The sequence below is a fragment of the Ylistrum balloti genome, unplaced genomic scaffold, assembly GCF_031769215.1.
Source record: "Ylistrum balloti isolate Yb309-2 unplaced genomic scaffold, AGI_CSIRO_Ybal_v1 Utg370024, whole genome shotgun sequence".
In the NCBI taxonomy this organism is placed as follows: Eukaryota; Metazoa; Mollusca; class Bivalvia; order Pectinida; family Pectinidae; genus Ylistrum; species Ylistrum balloti.
In genome coordinates, this window is record NW_026782090.1 from 905,411 (window position 1) to 921,921 (window position 16,511).

Here is a 16,511-nt window from a genome sequence, read left to right on the forward strand (position 1 = left end):
TGGTCAAAATACAGCAAACTACAGAATCAGCAATAGTTGGAATTGCTCTATGTGAAGTCCTTCTGATTGTATATACAGCTGTATGTAAATGGTGATACTGAAATACGACATTTCATCTTGAGCAATACAATGATAATATAACAATCTCATTTGGAAAAAAAAGTTTTACGAGCCTGACATGTATTGATGCCTATATGATATAACAATATTTTGATTAATTAATCCTCTTGTTGGGACGGAACCGTGATGTAATCTAGTGCTTCTGTGTTTCCGTTTACCTGGCAGACAGCCGGTTTCCAGTCCGGGGATGGTTGTGTACTAGCCCGAATGCGCTGAAATGAAAATTTAGAATACACCGGGATAAAATATTGTTAAGATTGTGCGTGCTATGTACGTATGTAAATACTAATCAGGCTCATGAATCATTTTGATTGATAAGATAGATGCTTTCACACGGGTTAATGTATTTTAGTATAGTAAACAACAGTGCTATGTTAGGATGATTTACTACAAATGTACTTCACCACAATACAATGTTAGGATTGTTTACTTTAAATGTACTTCACCACAATGCAATGTAAGGGTGATCTGCTACAAATGTACTTCACCACAATACAATTTAGGATGATTTACTACAAATGTACCTCACAACAATGCAACGTGAGGATGATTTACTACAAGTGGACTTCACCATAATGCAATATAAGAATGTCTTTGAGACTTATTTACAGGGATTCGTCGTCAGATCCCTGTACTGCTGACTGTATGACAAAGTTACAAATCATAATCCTTTAGTAAATAAGCTTAAGATTAGTTTCCCTCGTAATTATGGGGGTCAGATTTCGTCAAAAAGTTCGTACTGATTTGTCGAATTCATTTTTATCGTTCCTGAAGATGCACGCAACCAAGCTATATGTTTTCATGTTTTTTGTAAACGCGCTGCTTTTTAACGTACAAGTAAGTCACTACTACAGGCTGGTGACACTATTTAAGAAGCCAAACCTTTTTAATAGGAAAATTAAACGTAATTAGTCGCCAGAGATCAAGTGTTGTGTGTACGATTGACCACCGATACGCGGTAATTAGCCATGTATTAGGCACAAGTGACTTTCTCCTCTGTGTATGTATTGACCAATTTCGTCAAAAGACGTGTCGATGTTTTGACAAAAATTCATTTCGAGACTACTAATTACTTTCCCCTTGCTTTTCAATTGCAGGGACTGAAAACTCGCTTCGACTCAACCGAAATTTCGACTCAATGAAATGCAAGTCATCCGACCTAAAATTACAAATATATAGAAGGAACAAAAATCAGGATTTGAAAATCATTTCGACTTAAACGGTATTACGACTCATGCAATTTCAAGACGAGTTTCAACTGTATAATTAATCATAAAAATTACCCGACGAACTCCTTTCTCTACATTAAAACCTATTCATTTATTGATACGCTTATGCAATTCTTGGTGTCCTAGTGTACATATCACCGAAAGACAACAGACAAACACCGACTCCTAAACAAGTGTTAACGATTCGCAGTTGTGTAATTCTGTCTCATCACAATTGGTCAAGTTTAGGCCATTTGTTTGACTTTTTTGCTATAAATACGCATTGTTTTGGAGAAGATTCACATCTTAGGATATTGCTATCTGAAACGGATAATATTGAAACATTATTGGGTAATAGAGTCTGTGCAAAACCTTTGCCGACTCCTTGAAAATGATATGAAAACTGGACGAAATAAGCTAGCGCACAATTGTGCGCACGTCGTTCTATTCTATCCGTGGTTGATCTAAATTTAGAATCACATATTGATAATTGTATGATAGGGTTTATCTATGTTCTATATATAGAAGAGTAATTAAGACATTTATCGGCGAATAGTTGTACACACTCGAAATGTTAAAGTTTCACAAGTGACCAGCCTCAGTGTACAGACACTCATTTTATATACACTGTATATGTAAACATTAAATGGACGTAGCATGATTCAGTTAAAATCGCACAACGTCAGAAAGAAAATAGTATTTTCTTGTTTCTGTATTCCTCCTATTATTTTTGTAAACAAAAAGACATACTAGAGTGTTATCTTACACAGGAGACCTAGCCGGTGCGGATCCGTACCAGTCACATATATACCCGTACACAGGCTATTTATGATGCCCGGAGCTCACCTCTCGCCACTCTCTGGAGTGTCAAACTAAACGATAGAAGACCAATTAATGCAGGGTCAAGCGTACTTGTCGCTATTTAAGCATAACTACACGATATTTCCATTTAATCTGTTATATTAGCCAACTAGTTTTACCTTACCACACAAAATATGCGATTCTATCTAACAGTTGTGCTTAACGGAAATATCGTGTAGTTACACACAACATTTTATTAAAACACAAAGGAACAGAGAACCTGTGTATATTGCTAATTCTAAAAAAACTAAAAGTACAAGTCTTGTCAATTCAAAATTATGAAGTGGGTTGAGAAAGATTGATAGTGGAACAGAAAAGTATTTCATTTACCTCCATCATCCCTCCTTTCCTTATGTACAGTTCACGAAACATGCTCATAGGTATCGGGACAAGGGCAGCAATTGCTATTATCCAGCCGACACCAACGGACCAGTCAGGATAACTCTGCTTGGCATATTCCACTGGTTCAAGTTTCACAGCACTGAATACCGAAATGAACTGAAACAGTTTGTAACACTTTCATTATGATTACTAGACTCTAAACACAATAATGGCTTGGCAATTGATATGCAACCTTCATAACAATATACACAATCACCTGTGTGAGATGTAAACAGAAAACTAAATTAAACAGAGTTTCCTCTAGCACAATAACTCCGAATCAAAAAAAGAATTTCAAACGAGTAAAAAAATGCTTATATCGTTAGAAAAAGCCAATAATAAAAAACAAAAAACAAAAACACAGAAACATGTTCTCCCACGCATATCGGGTCACAGTTTTTCATTGAACAATCAATTTACAATTTATACATAAACAAAGACAAGTTTCACTTGCTCTTTACGTGAAATGTAACAACTATATAGACTTTATTTACTCATATTAAGGTACAGATATATTAGGTCACCCTAACATCATTCGGATGATTTTGTATCAAGTCATTTAATTATCGTACAATGTAAATGAACTTATCCTTTCCAATATATCATGTATACTTTTCAACTTACGACGATCACTGCTGGTGCTATAAATCTCAACATAACATTCCAGAGAGGATTTGGTTTATAACCGATCATCATTTCAATGTCTTTTAACAGGCGGTCACATCCTATATAAAGAAAGTGTGATTTAGAATCTTATTTCCCATTTGGCTCTCAATCCGATATTCTTCACATGTTTATATTTAAAGGCAAAGTTTCTTGATAATGGAAATACATTCTATTTAATTAAAAAGCTCATTCGCCTCCTTACATAATAAGTAATAAAATTCAACTTCGAAGTTTAAGATTCGATCAACGTGTCTTTTTCTTTAAAAATCTTTTCAGCCTGTTTCAGTCGAAGTAAAGCAATTTAAATTTTGGATTCTAGTCAAATTTGAAAGTTTGCGGTATAGTGTGCTCCTTATTTCTCATGATTTCGCGCAAGCCATTGATTCAACAATAAAATCAGAAAGGTATTAAATATAAATGAACGATAATAAAACTCATGCTTTAGGCAGACTTGTTTCATTTAAAATAAATCTAATGTGATGTTGTAAATCAAACACACATTTCAGTATCATGAAGTTTTACTTGACTATAGCGTTTGGCACCAAGATTCAATCAGTGGATCCAATTGTGAAATAGGACAAATAACGACAAAAAATTTGGACTATAATGGTGATCCTTTCACATACCATTGTTATTTCGACAAGATCGATCTGGGATATGTAGGTGTAGCAATTAAAAATCGAGAGCTGCAATGCTGACAATATTGGTAGATATTGATAAGGGGGGCAATTTGGACAATACACCACATCAACCAACTCGATTTATAAGGTAATTTTATTTTCATGCTAACACATATTCACATTGCAAAATTTCTAACCTAAATGCAATTTACAAACAATGATAAAAAAGCAATGTTTTAATTGGATTATGCCATTTAACAACACACTTTGATATGTCATCATCTATGCTATACTTCCTGTATATAAAACATGTCAGGACGAGAATTCACTAGTAAAGTGTGATAGACTACCTACCATATATCCAGGCGATAACAGTTACTTCGAGGAGGGCAAGGAACATCACGGAGACACTGGCACAGTACCAATCTATCAACGTCAGCACGTAAATACCTCCCTGGAATATCAAGTAATTAATTCAGATCCGGAAAGCATGTACAAGGGAACATATAGCTGTAATCATTTGAAAACATGGCGTCGTTATACCTAATGTAAACATCATATTGCAGCAAAACTGAACTTTAACCATAGAATATTTGTACAAGTGTAATATATTGTAATTTGAATAAAACAAGAAAATATTTTATGTTTTGTAAAAATGTTAGATGTACGAATTGAAAATAGTAACATTTCCCCGTATTTTTCTGTTGAATTTCATGACTATATAGAAAGGGAGTAAGCATTATGCCTGCTGTTCAAACAGCACAGTTCTAAGAGGCGACACTGATTATAGCACCCACTGCAATCTTGTTCCTATCTACGATGGTAGTGATCGCTCCCAAGAAAGGCATGTATTGATAACAGCATTTGTTTCTGTATCACACCTGCATAATACACGGTATTCCGAGGAGAAACCCAATCAAACACACGCATGCAGTAAGTATTGTATTCCTGCTCCGGAAAATTGGGAAGTTGTCAGTAAACATTCCCGTGATTGTCTGAACATGGACCATCTGGAAAACAAACAATGCTTGCTGTAAACAGTTGAAATACATATCCATTACCCGGAGTTATTTGCTCCAGATGAGTGTCAATAACAAAAGCAGATTCAAATTTTTTTTTTGTGTGTGTTGAAATGATATACCTTTAAACTGTAGCACAAACTACTTATATATTTACAAAATACTGTGATGGTATAGATCTTAATATCAAATTTGTCGTGAGTTTGAAAGCTTTATCACGTTTAATATATCAATCTCTCAAATAGAAAAGTACGTCACCTGACTGTCCAATCCGACTGTAAACAACATCAGGAAAAAAAGAGAAGACCAGAGTTGCGGAAGCGGAAGTGTTGACAAAGCTTCTGGGTAAACCATGAACGCTATACCGGGGCCTTGTCGAAGGGAGAAACCAAATAAATATAAAATCAGATTGAGTTCAGTGTATCAACTTTCCACGAATAGATATCGATAGGATAACATATTACAATCCGCACACAACTTACTAAATGTGTTTCTCTAATCGTGTCAATATTGCTGCTGTGTAGTTAAGAAAATGACAAACGAATAACTGATTAAAAGAACACCATTGATTGTACACTAAATCAAAGCATTATATTCCAACATTTAAGTATACAAACGTCTTGACGGCGCTATACACGTGTTTGATCTTCTAACCGTTTATTGTTTTATTACAAAGGGCAATAATGATGTAATACTGTTTTGGACCCCAAAGATATCGCGCTCTAATTTCCACATTACAATATCCAGGAACAGGGTTAGAGAACACCCGATGGCCACCATATCTTATTTGTCCGAAAGTTATAATCAAGGGAAAATTTAACGCGTTCTTACCTTACCTTCACAAGATCAATGCAACAAGGAAACATTACCTATATATATATATACGTACCACTTGCTACTACATCTCCAATATGTACTCCAGCCTGGTTGGCCATGTAACCAAGGGTAGCGAATATCACCATTCCGGCAAACCAGCTTGTCAACGCATCCACCAGGGGAAGTAACATGGCATCCCTTAAAATAGAGTAAGGTAAAAATACCCTGATATATAGGTCGTTATTCCTTATCGGAACCAACGAGTTCATAATCATTTATAATATTTTTCATTTTTTTTTTGTTTTGTTAGTTGATAACTCAGAAGTATATATTTGGGTAGATTATTAAACGATATTTACAAACACCGCAGCAGGATGGACTTAAACTGGTTATTCTACCAAAGGACGATGGGCGCTACAGACTTCTGTATACGTGTTACCTGTAACAGTTGTTGTTGAAGGAGTTGTAGCTAGCTAGTGTGGCCATACCACCCCATCCTATCCCTGCCGAGTAGAACATCTGGACAGCCGCGTCGCCCCATACCTTCACACAATAAGGACAGTCTATTGGTACTAAAGACAATATACTGCAAGCACTTTGCATTTCTTGTATTTCCATTCATTACTGATGCAAGGAACAAACACGGAAACTAGATTATAATTTAGATTTTGATCAATACGACATAACCTCAAAACTTTCCTTTGGTGAAAGTTCAACATTGATCAAGAGAAAAGAAGAAAATAGATAAAAAGTATTTATGATATTCAAATATTATTCAAATTTTCTTGCTTTTTTTTGATATAGTTCACTTCAAAAATCTATTATCCAATTTCGTTTTTATCGTTTTTATTCTTAGGTGCCGATAATAGCCTTTCATCAGTAAATGGCCACACGTCGACAGACATTCAAGTACACAACGCCAAAAAGGACAGCGGAAATGAAGATTTATCTTGAATTTCTTTACAGAAATGAATAAATCTCGTTGTAAAAATCACGGATTATCTGACAAACTGACACATCTCACCAATGACAATACGGGAAAATGATGACAAAATGACAAAAATGGGGATAATAAAGAATAAACAAATAATAAATAGATAAGTAAATAATTAGGGAACAAATAACTTATGTGGCGGGTAGAGAATCATTTATTTTGGCAATAAAATATGTTTAAACTAAAACTAAGAGAATCATTATTTTAGCGAATCAATTGACGTGATGTCTTCAAGAATACTATTACCATAGTAAATGTATTTTCATATGAAATAAAAAGCAACTACCATTCAATTACGTTAGAACTTATGATATACCTTACCGAAAGTTTACATAGATCTAACCACATAGGATTAGGAAAAACACATAACTTACATGTAAAAATAATTTAACTAGATTTGACCACCTAGAAATCGTGTAAACACATAACTTACATGTAACGACATTTGACCTTTGTTTGACCGCCTAGAAATCGTGTAAACACATAACTTATATGTAACGACATTTGACCTTTGTTTGACCGCCTAGAAATCGGGAAAACACATAACTTACATGTATGAAACGTTTACCTAGGTCTGACCACTTAGGAATAAAGTAAAACACGTAACGTACCGATAGTTTACCGAGATCTGACCACCTAGGAATCAGGTAAAAAAGAAGGCCATCTGTAGATCCTGGCAATGTCATTCCACGAATAAACAGCGTCAGGAGAAAAACATAAGGAATCGTAGCTGCCACATAGGCCACCTAAAGAATATACATCAAATCCAAGCTAGGTTATTTGTGTTCTAATATATGAATAACGTGGTAAAATATACTGTTAACATGATAGACGTACGGGTTTTATTTTCCCATTGTACATGATCCAGTTAATGGTCTAAAATGGTTTGGAAACATGGTTACACAGATAAGTTAGATTCTACACTCTGCCATATTGACATTTATCTGCAATAAAATAATGAAAATAAATGTAACACCATCACCAATGATGTTGTATTTCAGTATTGTACTGTTAAAAATACACCACTTTTTATTCCATGCCTTAATTTCATCATGTCCTACCCGATGCAGGTCTCATAGACACTGATATATTTGATACATATCTCATCCGACATCATAATGACATTTTGGGTTCTCATGCACTTAGCTTTAAGTCACGTGACAGAGATTTTGAGTAACTTTGATATCGACATCGAATTTCAGAGAGTACAACCTCTTAATGGCATTTATAGGATAACAAATTGTCTTAACCGGTCAAAAAGTACTGTCCATCTGAACAGTTTTCCTTGTTTGATTTTTGCAGGATGATTAAAGCAAGCGAGGAGAAGGGTTACGGCAACCATTGCATGAAAATGTAATATTTTGATAATTCATGTTGAAATTATTCAGGTGGACATTAGAATTAAGATTTATTATGTCTACTTCTGACACAAAAGTTTTCCTTTCCATGTAGGCTGAAAGGTTGCACTTTTGAAAAATCGGCATCGGTATTGATGTCACTCAATATGAATGGAACTCGTTCGGTATGCACACGTCTATGACAACTGCCATATTAACATGTAAGAAGATATATTCAATCATAGAAATCTTCCGAAATTCGTTTAAAAATGCATGAAATGTTGTAAAGATAATAGAAATCTGCTATAAATTCAACTATACAACAACAAAACTGCCGAAAAGATGGATAGATTTACTCGCTGGATACCACTACCGTCAACAGAACTTCACTGTATCAACACAGACGAGTTGCTGGGGTCTGGGATAGAAAGCGATAATAGTTAGCATGTTGGAGATGATGGGAATCATACACATGTATTTATGCGAAAGTATTGTACCATGTTAACTGTGTATTTCATACCGTAATGACGGAAAAATAAGGTTTGAGATATTGATTAAGAGACTCATCAGCATTTTGGCATCGTAAAAAATCGTGACGTCACATATTCAGGAATTTGTTACAATGTATTCTTTGAATGAATACGTAAATGGGTAAAGTTTCAGGGAGCAACATTAATATACATGCGCAGTGAAGTATGTATTTATATGAAGTATATGTGTAAACTATGTATGGGTATATGGCTATGTTATTATCATAGCATTTTTTTCACGTGTGTCATGTTTTCCCCATCACTTTTGTTGTTGTCAGATATTTTTTTATAAACATATCGCGTTATTGCTGGTTTATTTGATTCAATAGCACATAATGTCATAAATATTCCATAAACTATCGCCAATATCATTAAGTCTGCATATCTAAATTGAATAGGTACTGGTCTTTGCCACATAATACACGTGCAAATGTCTACCTTGCCGGAAGTCTTTATTCCCTTTATGAGACAAAGAAACACAGCCAGCCATGCAGCAAGCAATGTGAGTCCGAGCTGCCATCTGATCCCTCCCATAGTATCTATGCTATCAGAAATATCAAGAACGTTTCGCCTGCAGAGAAAGAAATGAATGCATGCCGTGAATAAAAATATATATATTACACGCACATTTTGTTTTCACAGCCAAATGAAGTTTGCTAATAAACGATGTATTCGATACACAGAGAACGTGAAATGGAAAACTTGTTTTAACGACTATGTCGAGTAACATATAAACCGTCATAATGATCAATTCTAAGCTTTTTATACGTTATATACATGATTTTTTCATAATGCTGCCTTAACTGCCAATTAAACCTGTTTACAAAGTATTCTAAATGTAAGGTAGTATTATTTGCAGGTCAGTCAAACAAGGAAATGTTCCGATTCATAGCTTCCACATCTCAGATTTCAAACGTGTTTGTGATATAGATTTATTCCGTTTATGTCTTGCCCTTTCAATCTTTAGATGTTAATCCCATTCATTTTACATGTCATGTTGTTTTTCCATACTCTGTTTACGCTGTTTTTCTTTGTAGATGGACGGTCAAGAATGTAAATTTGTAATTTCTGTTTGTGTTTTTTTCATATCCTAACAACAGCCAATGTCATATAAAGACAGTATCCATAGATTATAGGACCACTCAGTGTTGTTTCTATAGCGTCATCACACTGAAATGTAAAAACCTCGATATGATAGCAGGACACTCCACTTGGGTAAATGATAATGTCAGAGATACCGGTAGGAGGTTTTTTCTTACTATCAATTTTTCAATGTTGTCCGTGATAGAACAAAAGGTAAAAAAAAAAAAATAATAAAAACCAAACAAACGAAAACAAAATCTGTCCACTCCTTTAAAGATGTAGGTCAAGCATGTCGAGGATGTCAAAACTGAAAGCATCACTAGACTTTTTTCCAAACCGGTCTTCAGATACAGATAGCTATACTGCAGAATAAATGAAAAATAATGTTTCGCACGGTATCGATACCATAACCTTCACTATTTGGGCAAATGGTCGTCACTAACGTGTGAAATTAACAAACAAGGTAAGCAATGTAGGAGCGGCAATGTGTGCTTTTTTTTCACTGTATGACGCAACATACAGCTAATTGTGGGCTTCTTTAAGAATCGAGATTTTCTTCTGTTTTGACTTCGAATTGGACATTGAAGATAGCAATTGAATTTTAAGGACATTTTTTGTCTGCCTGCTCTGTTTTCCGTTTTGGCTCATTTTTGCACTGGTTCATTGCCATTTTCATATTGATATGTTCTGTAAATTAACGAAAATATAGTGTTAAGGTGGCATTTAGGGTATATATTTTTGTGCTTCCTCACTAAGACTTTCGAATTTCAAATGTAATGTTTAATTCTTATTATATTGTGTTTAATTATATTTCTACAAGGTAATGTAGTTCATTCAAAGCAGGATAAATTATTCAATATGATATTTTCAAAAACGTAAACAGGCCAGGATGCATCAGTTCAATAAAAGTTTAATGTCCTTCTTATTACCAGGGTTTACACGGGAAACGGTATAAAAGATTTCATCGAAACGAAATAATAAAGAAGGCCTGATACAGGCCAATGGGCAGGCGTTCTAAGGATGGCTCTACAATTTTGCTGAGCGCAAATTTATACTTGTACATGTAAATCGCCTTACTGCCAAAATTCTTCACTTGATGTTATGGCGGATCTGTTGACAGTCCTGTTGATCGCTGTTTGGGTGACATTATCTGTTACTGAATTATTGACGAAGCCCATACGTGTATAACAGTCAGGAGAGTTCCATTCATTATCACAGTGACTCCAGGGTAATACCGACGAAAAGGACATTCCAAAGTAATATAGTGTCCACGCAAGGATGACGTTATAGTAGATACTGACTAGGCCAGTCAGTGTTACCATACCATAACCTATACCTGTTGTAGAAAAATCAATACATCCTATTTACAATTTGTAATATGAATAATATCTATTTGATTGGTAATATAACACATTTTAGTACATCAATAAATAAATACTTCGTGTAACAAACAATATCATTGTCACGTCAAAATAAATGTGAATTCAAAATGAACGTGTTTACGGTATGATATTGTTTTTATTATTTTGCAATAATTCATTTTATAGTTCAGAGGAATAACAGTACTTCGCGACACTGCTAGCTATAACAAATTACCACTTGAGACAAATGTAAGATAATTTTCGTTCTCTACAAGGAAGACAATTTAGTTTTAATCCATCAAGATAGTAGCAAAATACCTTTGAAGAGAGGACAGCATATCCACACTTTACCCGGTCCAAGATTTGAAAACTGTGAAAATGATATCTCAAGTAACATGAGTGGCAGGGCGCTAACGGCCATAAAGAAAAAATACGGGATGAGAAAAGCGCCTGAAACAAAGCATACAATAAAATTATGTATAAAAAACAAAACAAATATGTAACAAATTATTTAAAAGTCTGTTAAATCCTCGAACATATTGTTAAATACCTATAAAATAACTAATATATATCTTTTTAGATGAACTCGTTTTATGAAATTACGAAATGTTTGTCAGTATAACAGTTCTTTTATCTCAATTGACATAGGAGAAACCGTACAAAACAAAAAACAAAAAAACAAAAAAAACAAAAAAACAAAAAAAAAAAAAAAAAATCGAATTTTCGGTTGAAACTATTTCCCTCTATAAAATCACTTGATTTTATAATCATAAGAGTTTTTTCGAAGAGGCTATCACAACTGGTAATAAAACCCATGCAAATTCCATCAATTACACTTGATGATGTGTCTTGTCTTAGGACAACAAGAAATTAAACATAATTTGAAAGCTAGGACATGACAGACACTTCTACATATTCTGCTTCAAATATTTTTCTAATCTATGATAGGAATGCTGATTTAGTTTTTGCTTCTGTGAGTTTTTCATTTCTAGTTTTGCCTCGTAATGTCACGATTTCCGTGCAGGATGTCGACAGCTTACATAAAAATCCTCAACACAGAGAACAGGGTTGATGAAGGTTATTTGAAATCTAATAGAGTCGTCACACTGACCTCATTGTAACAACATACCATATTTATGTACAATATGACGCTGGACTTGTTTGCTGCTCGTAAGTTTGTTTGATCTAGTGGTTTCGACATAAATCGTTATTCGTACAACATTTCGATGAAACTATGACAAAATAAGAACAAAAGACTGGCATGGAGACTCCCGATAATGTGCTAGGAGAACAAGGCCAAGTGTACCAGAGGTGAAGCATAAACATGTCTTTATTCATGTTTTGCCATTGTTTTTATGAAATTGAGTAAGAATCCAGTTATTGTTGAAAAAGCGATATTTATAACTGATATACACTTTTAATTCAAATAACCACAAAACCATTCATAGCTGTGTTTTAGTTCGAGTTTAAATCTACAAACCGTTTGTTTGTTCCCAGTTTCACAATTTTCGTAGAAGATGGCGACAGTTGACAAATAAACGTACAAAACTTGGCTTTGCAAGATGCCTTTGCGAGATGGAGAGCCATAACGATTCCAAGAAAGTGTTTGGTCATCTCTATGATCTATCAGGGAAATATCAAGATAGCTGTATTCGGCACACGTTAGTATCAGAAGGTGCCTTTTAATAAACCTACAGTAGTTCTCATTAGAAAACATGACAGCACTTACTGGTTTTGATTTACAAAATGTACGACTTTATTCCTTGTGTAATTTGAAGTAATAAGGGTTCGATAATAAATAGGATGCTTGGTGGTTTTATATTATAAGCATAGTAGTCCTCAATGGAAATTGTGTCAGTGATTATTGATTAAGATTAGATACAATTATACGATTTGACCTATTGCTTCGTTCAATATCATATTAGATGTTTTCGATGTTCCTAAGCCTGACTGTTTCGAAATTTAACTTGTTCTCATTTGTGAACGTGATTTTTTACACTCGAATTTACCAAGATTTACATTGGGATTCAAATCGATTAATATAAATAATGAGCACCTTGCATACGACTTTACTTTAGTGTACTTTGTAACTATGGGGACCTCGAAACTCTTGTACATGTGCGAGTTGACACAAACACTGTACACTGATCCCATCCTGGAGTATTCCTATTTCGAACATAAAAGTATTTAGTTGCAATAACCATGCAGAAATAATATTCATTTATTGTAATGTGAACATTTTATTTTCAAATCAGCACGAAAGAAACTGGCATATTAACACATAGATCCCTTCTCTAGTTACATACCAAATATAAAATAGTCATAAGACTATAAACATTTAACATGCACACCATTATTATATATGTTTTGGTGATCATATTGTTAATCATACATACATATTTTCATATGGCGGGTTTAGAAATTTCGCAACAGAATATTAATCTTTTTTCTGCATTTGTTAGCAAACAAGTATAAACTGCTCCTCTCAGTATGTTATTACGGGGAATTGGTGATTAGAAACTGTGAAGATGATTACGCAACGTAAAAACAAACAATTATAACTAAAACATTTATTATATATGTAATAATGAACAAATGATAGTGAAGGCAGGGAACTGACTAAGTGTTGTAAGACGTCTGATAGTAATTGATAAGGGCGGGAATACACCCCTGGCCCAGCTGACTTAAATGGAAGTGCGAAAGCCGTTTGTCTAAAAACACAACCTAAAATATTTATACTACATACATGAGACACTGTCACTACAAATATTACAGTCTTGTTACTAATAAGTAATGAATGTGATATTGTAACACAATAAACAGAATCTTTAACTTTGTCTGATGATGCTGTAATTACTTATTGAAATATAGTCTTGTATTGTCTTGAACGTTGACTTGTTTTATGGTGGTTCTCGTAGTCAGTGTCATCTTTCTATTAATGATTCACCTTATATGAATTTAAAATGTGTTAAATTCACGGTCTATTGAACATACCATTATTGGCTTATCATCGTTTTAACTGCCCTAGAAATGCTCAAAAGTAGGAAACAATGAAATATTACAATACTATGTAATAAATGATTGTGCTTCCAACCATTCGTTTGATCAAATTTTACAGACCGATCTAGATGTCGGTGTCACCACATCTGCCGTTGCAAAACATGTTCCAACAAAAGTACCTACTGAGAACAGTCATGGATATATAGAATATTAACGAATATCAAATATTGTCATCCCATCACACACTTTCCCAAGATGGTTATTGTATTAGAGACATGTTTTGTTTAACTTAAAGTTCAAGGATTGTGCATGATTGACGACTTCCGGTAATGGTGTAGTTACAGCCAAATGTGTGTTAGTGGCTCTGGCAAATACAATTATCTCGTAGTGGACAAGGCACAGATATGAAAACTGCTATAGAAATTGCATAACCAATGTGCATTAGGTACATCTCAGAATGTGTATTACAGGGACAATGTAAGAAAGGTAGCTTAAGTGACTCATACAATGCTATTGTTAAAATAAGCAGTATCCAATTAAGTGTAACGCACGGCCTGTCATAATCCTACCTGGACTCTCCCAGGTGTGATTGTGCACACTATGTACAGACATTTGTGTTGCGTGCCAAGAAGTTATCTGGAACAGCACGTACACTTTCTAGTAATTAACAATTTGGAATGGAAACGACTAAGAAAACACACACACACAAAAAGTAAAAGTCTTAAACAGACCAAGAGGAAAAGACAGATCACTAAACCCAAGCTAGACACAAACACATATCTACTGTATACTATGAATACATCAAGTCAGTAAGTCCCTAACATGATGTCACTTAGACCACATGACCAGCAGTGGGGTACGCATTATGCTCAACCCATGCAGGTACCACCAGTGATATCCAACCCAACTCTTGACGAAATTTTTAAAGAAAATGTATCCAAACTCGAAACAGTAGTACTGACAATAGAATAGCACGTCTTCATTAAAAATCAGTGAACACAATTCTAGCCAAAATTTATACAGTTGTAGAGAAGCTGAAAATATCTGGACGAATGGTCAAGAAAATGGAGGACAGTATTAACTTTGTCAGCAAGCAATATGATGAGTTTCAGAAGAATCCACGTGATATTAAAAAGGAAGTTAAGGCCCTGAAAGCACCTGTAGAAAAAACTGCTAAACAAGATCTAAATAGAATAGGATTTGATTTGAAGGAATCTATCCAAAAATGAACAGTTGAAAACAGAAATCTGAGGGATGAGCCACTGGATATACAGTGTCGAAGCATGCTTGAGAATATGATTTTCAGTGGCATGAACGAAAGAGCAGGTGAAATACTGAAGGTGTTCTGTTAAATGTTATTGCACATGCTCGATCATAGCTAAATTTACGCACTTCAAATAGAGAGAAGCATTTCGGACAGCCGCATCCACACGCTTCCTGATGACCAGTTTGTAGTACATGAACAGTATGCGATAAACCACTCATAAAAGTACTGTCAAGTATACAATTAGGTATAACAGGTATAAAGATGTAAGAAGAATGTGATGTATGGTATAGCCAGTCATCTTTTAAAAACAATTTCTTAAAACATGTCATAAAACAAAAAAATACACGATCAATATATACAAACGTGGTCAAGTTCTGTTGCAAAATCGAGCAAAGGCGCATTGTATATAAACTATTTAAGCCTGAGTTGAACCTAGAAGATTAGTTAACAAGTAACATTACAAATTATTAATGGCAGTGTCTAACAAAAAACAGATTGGAAAACCATCGTCTCCCTATCGAGGTTGGCAGATAGAATGATGTTACAAGGAATGATAGGGAATGTGAATTATGTAATGTTGGTGAAATTGGTGACAAATACACAATTGATTAGAGTGTAACCATTCTAATATAAGACGCCAATATTTTGATAGTGTCTACTATACTGTTCCCACTATGTATACGTTTGTTAGCTTAACAACAAGAGGTTACAATGTACGTGTAAAGTTGTTATATTTATATCTCATATTCTGAAGTTCTGGGCAAACACCTAAAATGTTACAACTGTAATAAAACTCCAACTGTTTATTGTATATCATGTTAACTACGCCATGTTATATGAATAATAATAACCGTGTGGTTTATCATTTTTGAAGATTAAATACAGGAGATAGTCAAGGTTGATCAAATCCCAATTAATGATAAGAAAAAATGATTTGGTAAACAACACGTGGCTTCCAGAATCATAAAAAAACAAAGAACATGAAATCGACATTTCCATTCAGTTTTGAGAATATCATGTAGTAGTAAATGTTAGCAAGTATGCACACAGAGATAACCTCACCTCCTCCATTTTTGTAACAGACGTAGGGAAATCTCCAGATATTTCCGAGTCCAACGAGACAGCCAATACAAGAAAACAGATACTCATACCAGCTGTTCCAGTTCCCACGTTTGTTTTCTCGCTTTCCATCCGACATGTTCACCTGTTCAAAATTGATTAAACAAAGATCATTTATGTGTGAAGAAA

At 34.4% G+C, this 16,511-nt stretch overlaps 1 protein-coding gene across 1 annotated transcript; it reads right to left on the reverse strand.

The window, feature by feature from the left end:
• Nucleotides 1-218: 218 nt before the first annotated feature.
• On the reverse strand, nt 219-16,461 carry LOC132548694 (sodium- and chloride-dependent glycine transporter 2-like). Its single transcript, XM_060212573.1, has 13 exons — nt 16,326-16,461; nt 11,315-11,446; nt 10,713-10,971; nt 8,991-9,123; nt 7,297-7,431; nt 6,131-6,234; nt 5,765-5,889; nt 5,134-5,246; nt 4,738-4,866; nt 4,211-4,310; nt 3,195-3,295; nt 2,520-2,687; nt 219-332 (listed from the first exon to the last, which is right to left on the reverse strand). Exons 1-13 carry the CDS (start codon nt 16,459-16,461, stop codon nt 219-221), a joined length of 1,749 nt encoding a protein of 582 aa, XP_060068556.1.
• Nucleotides 16,462-16,511: the final 50 nt, after the last annotated feature.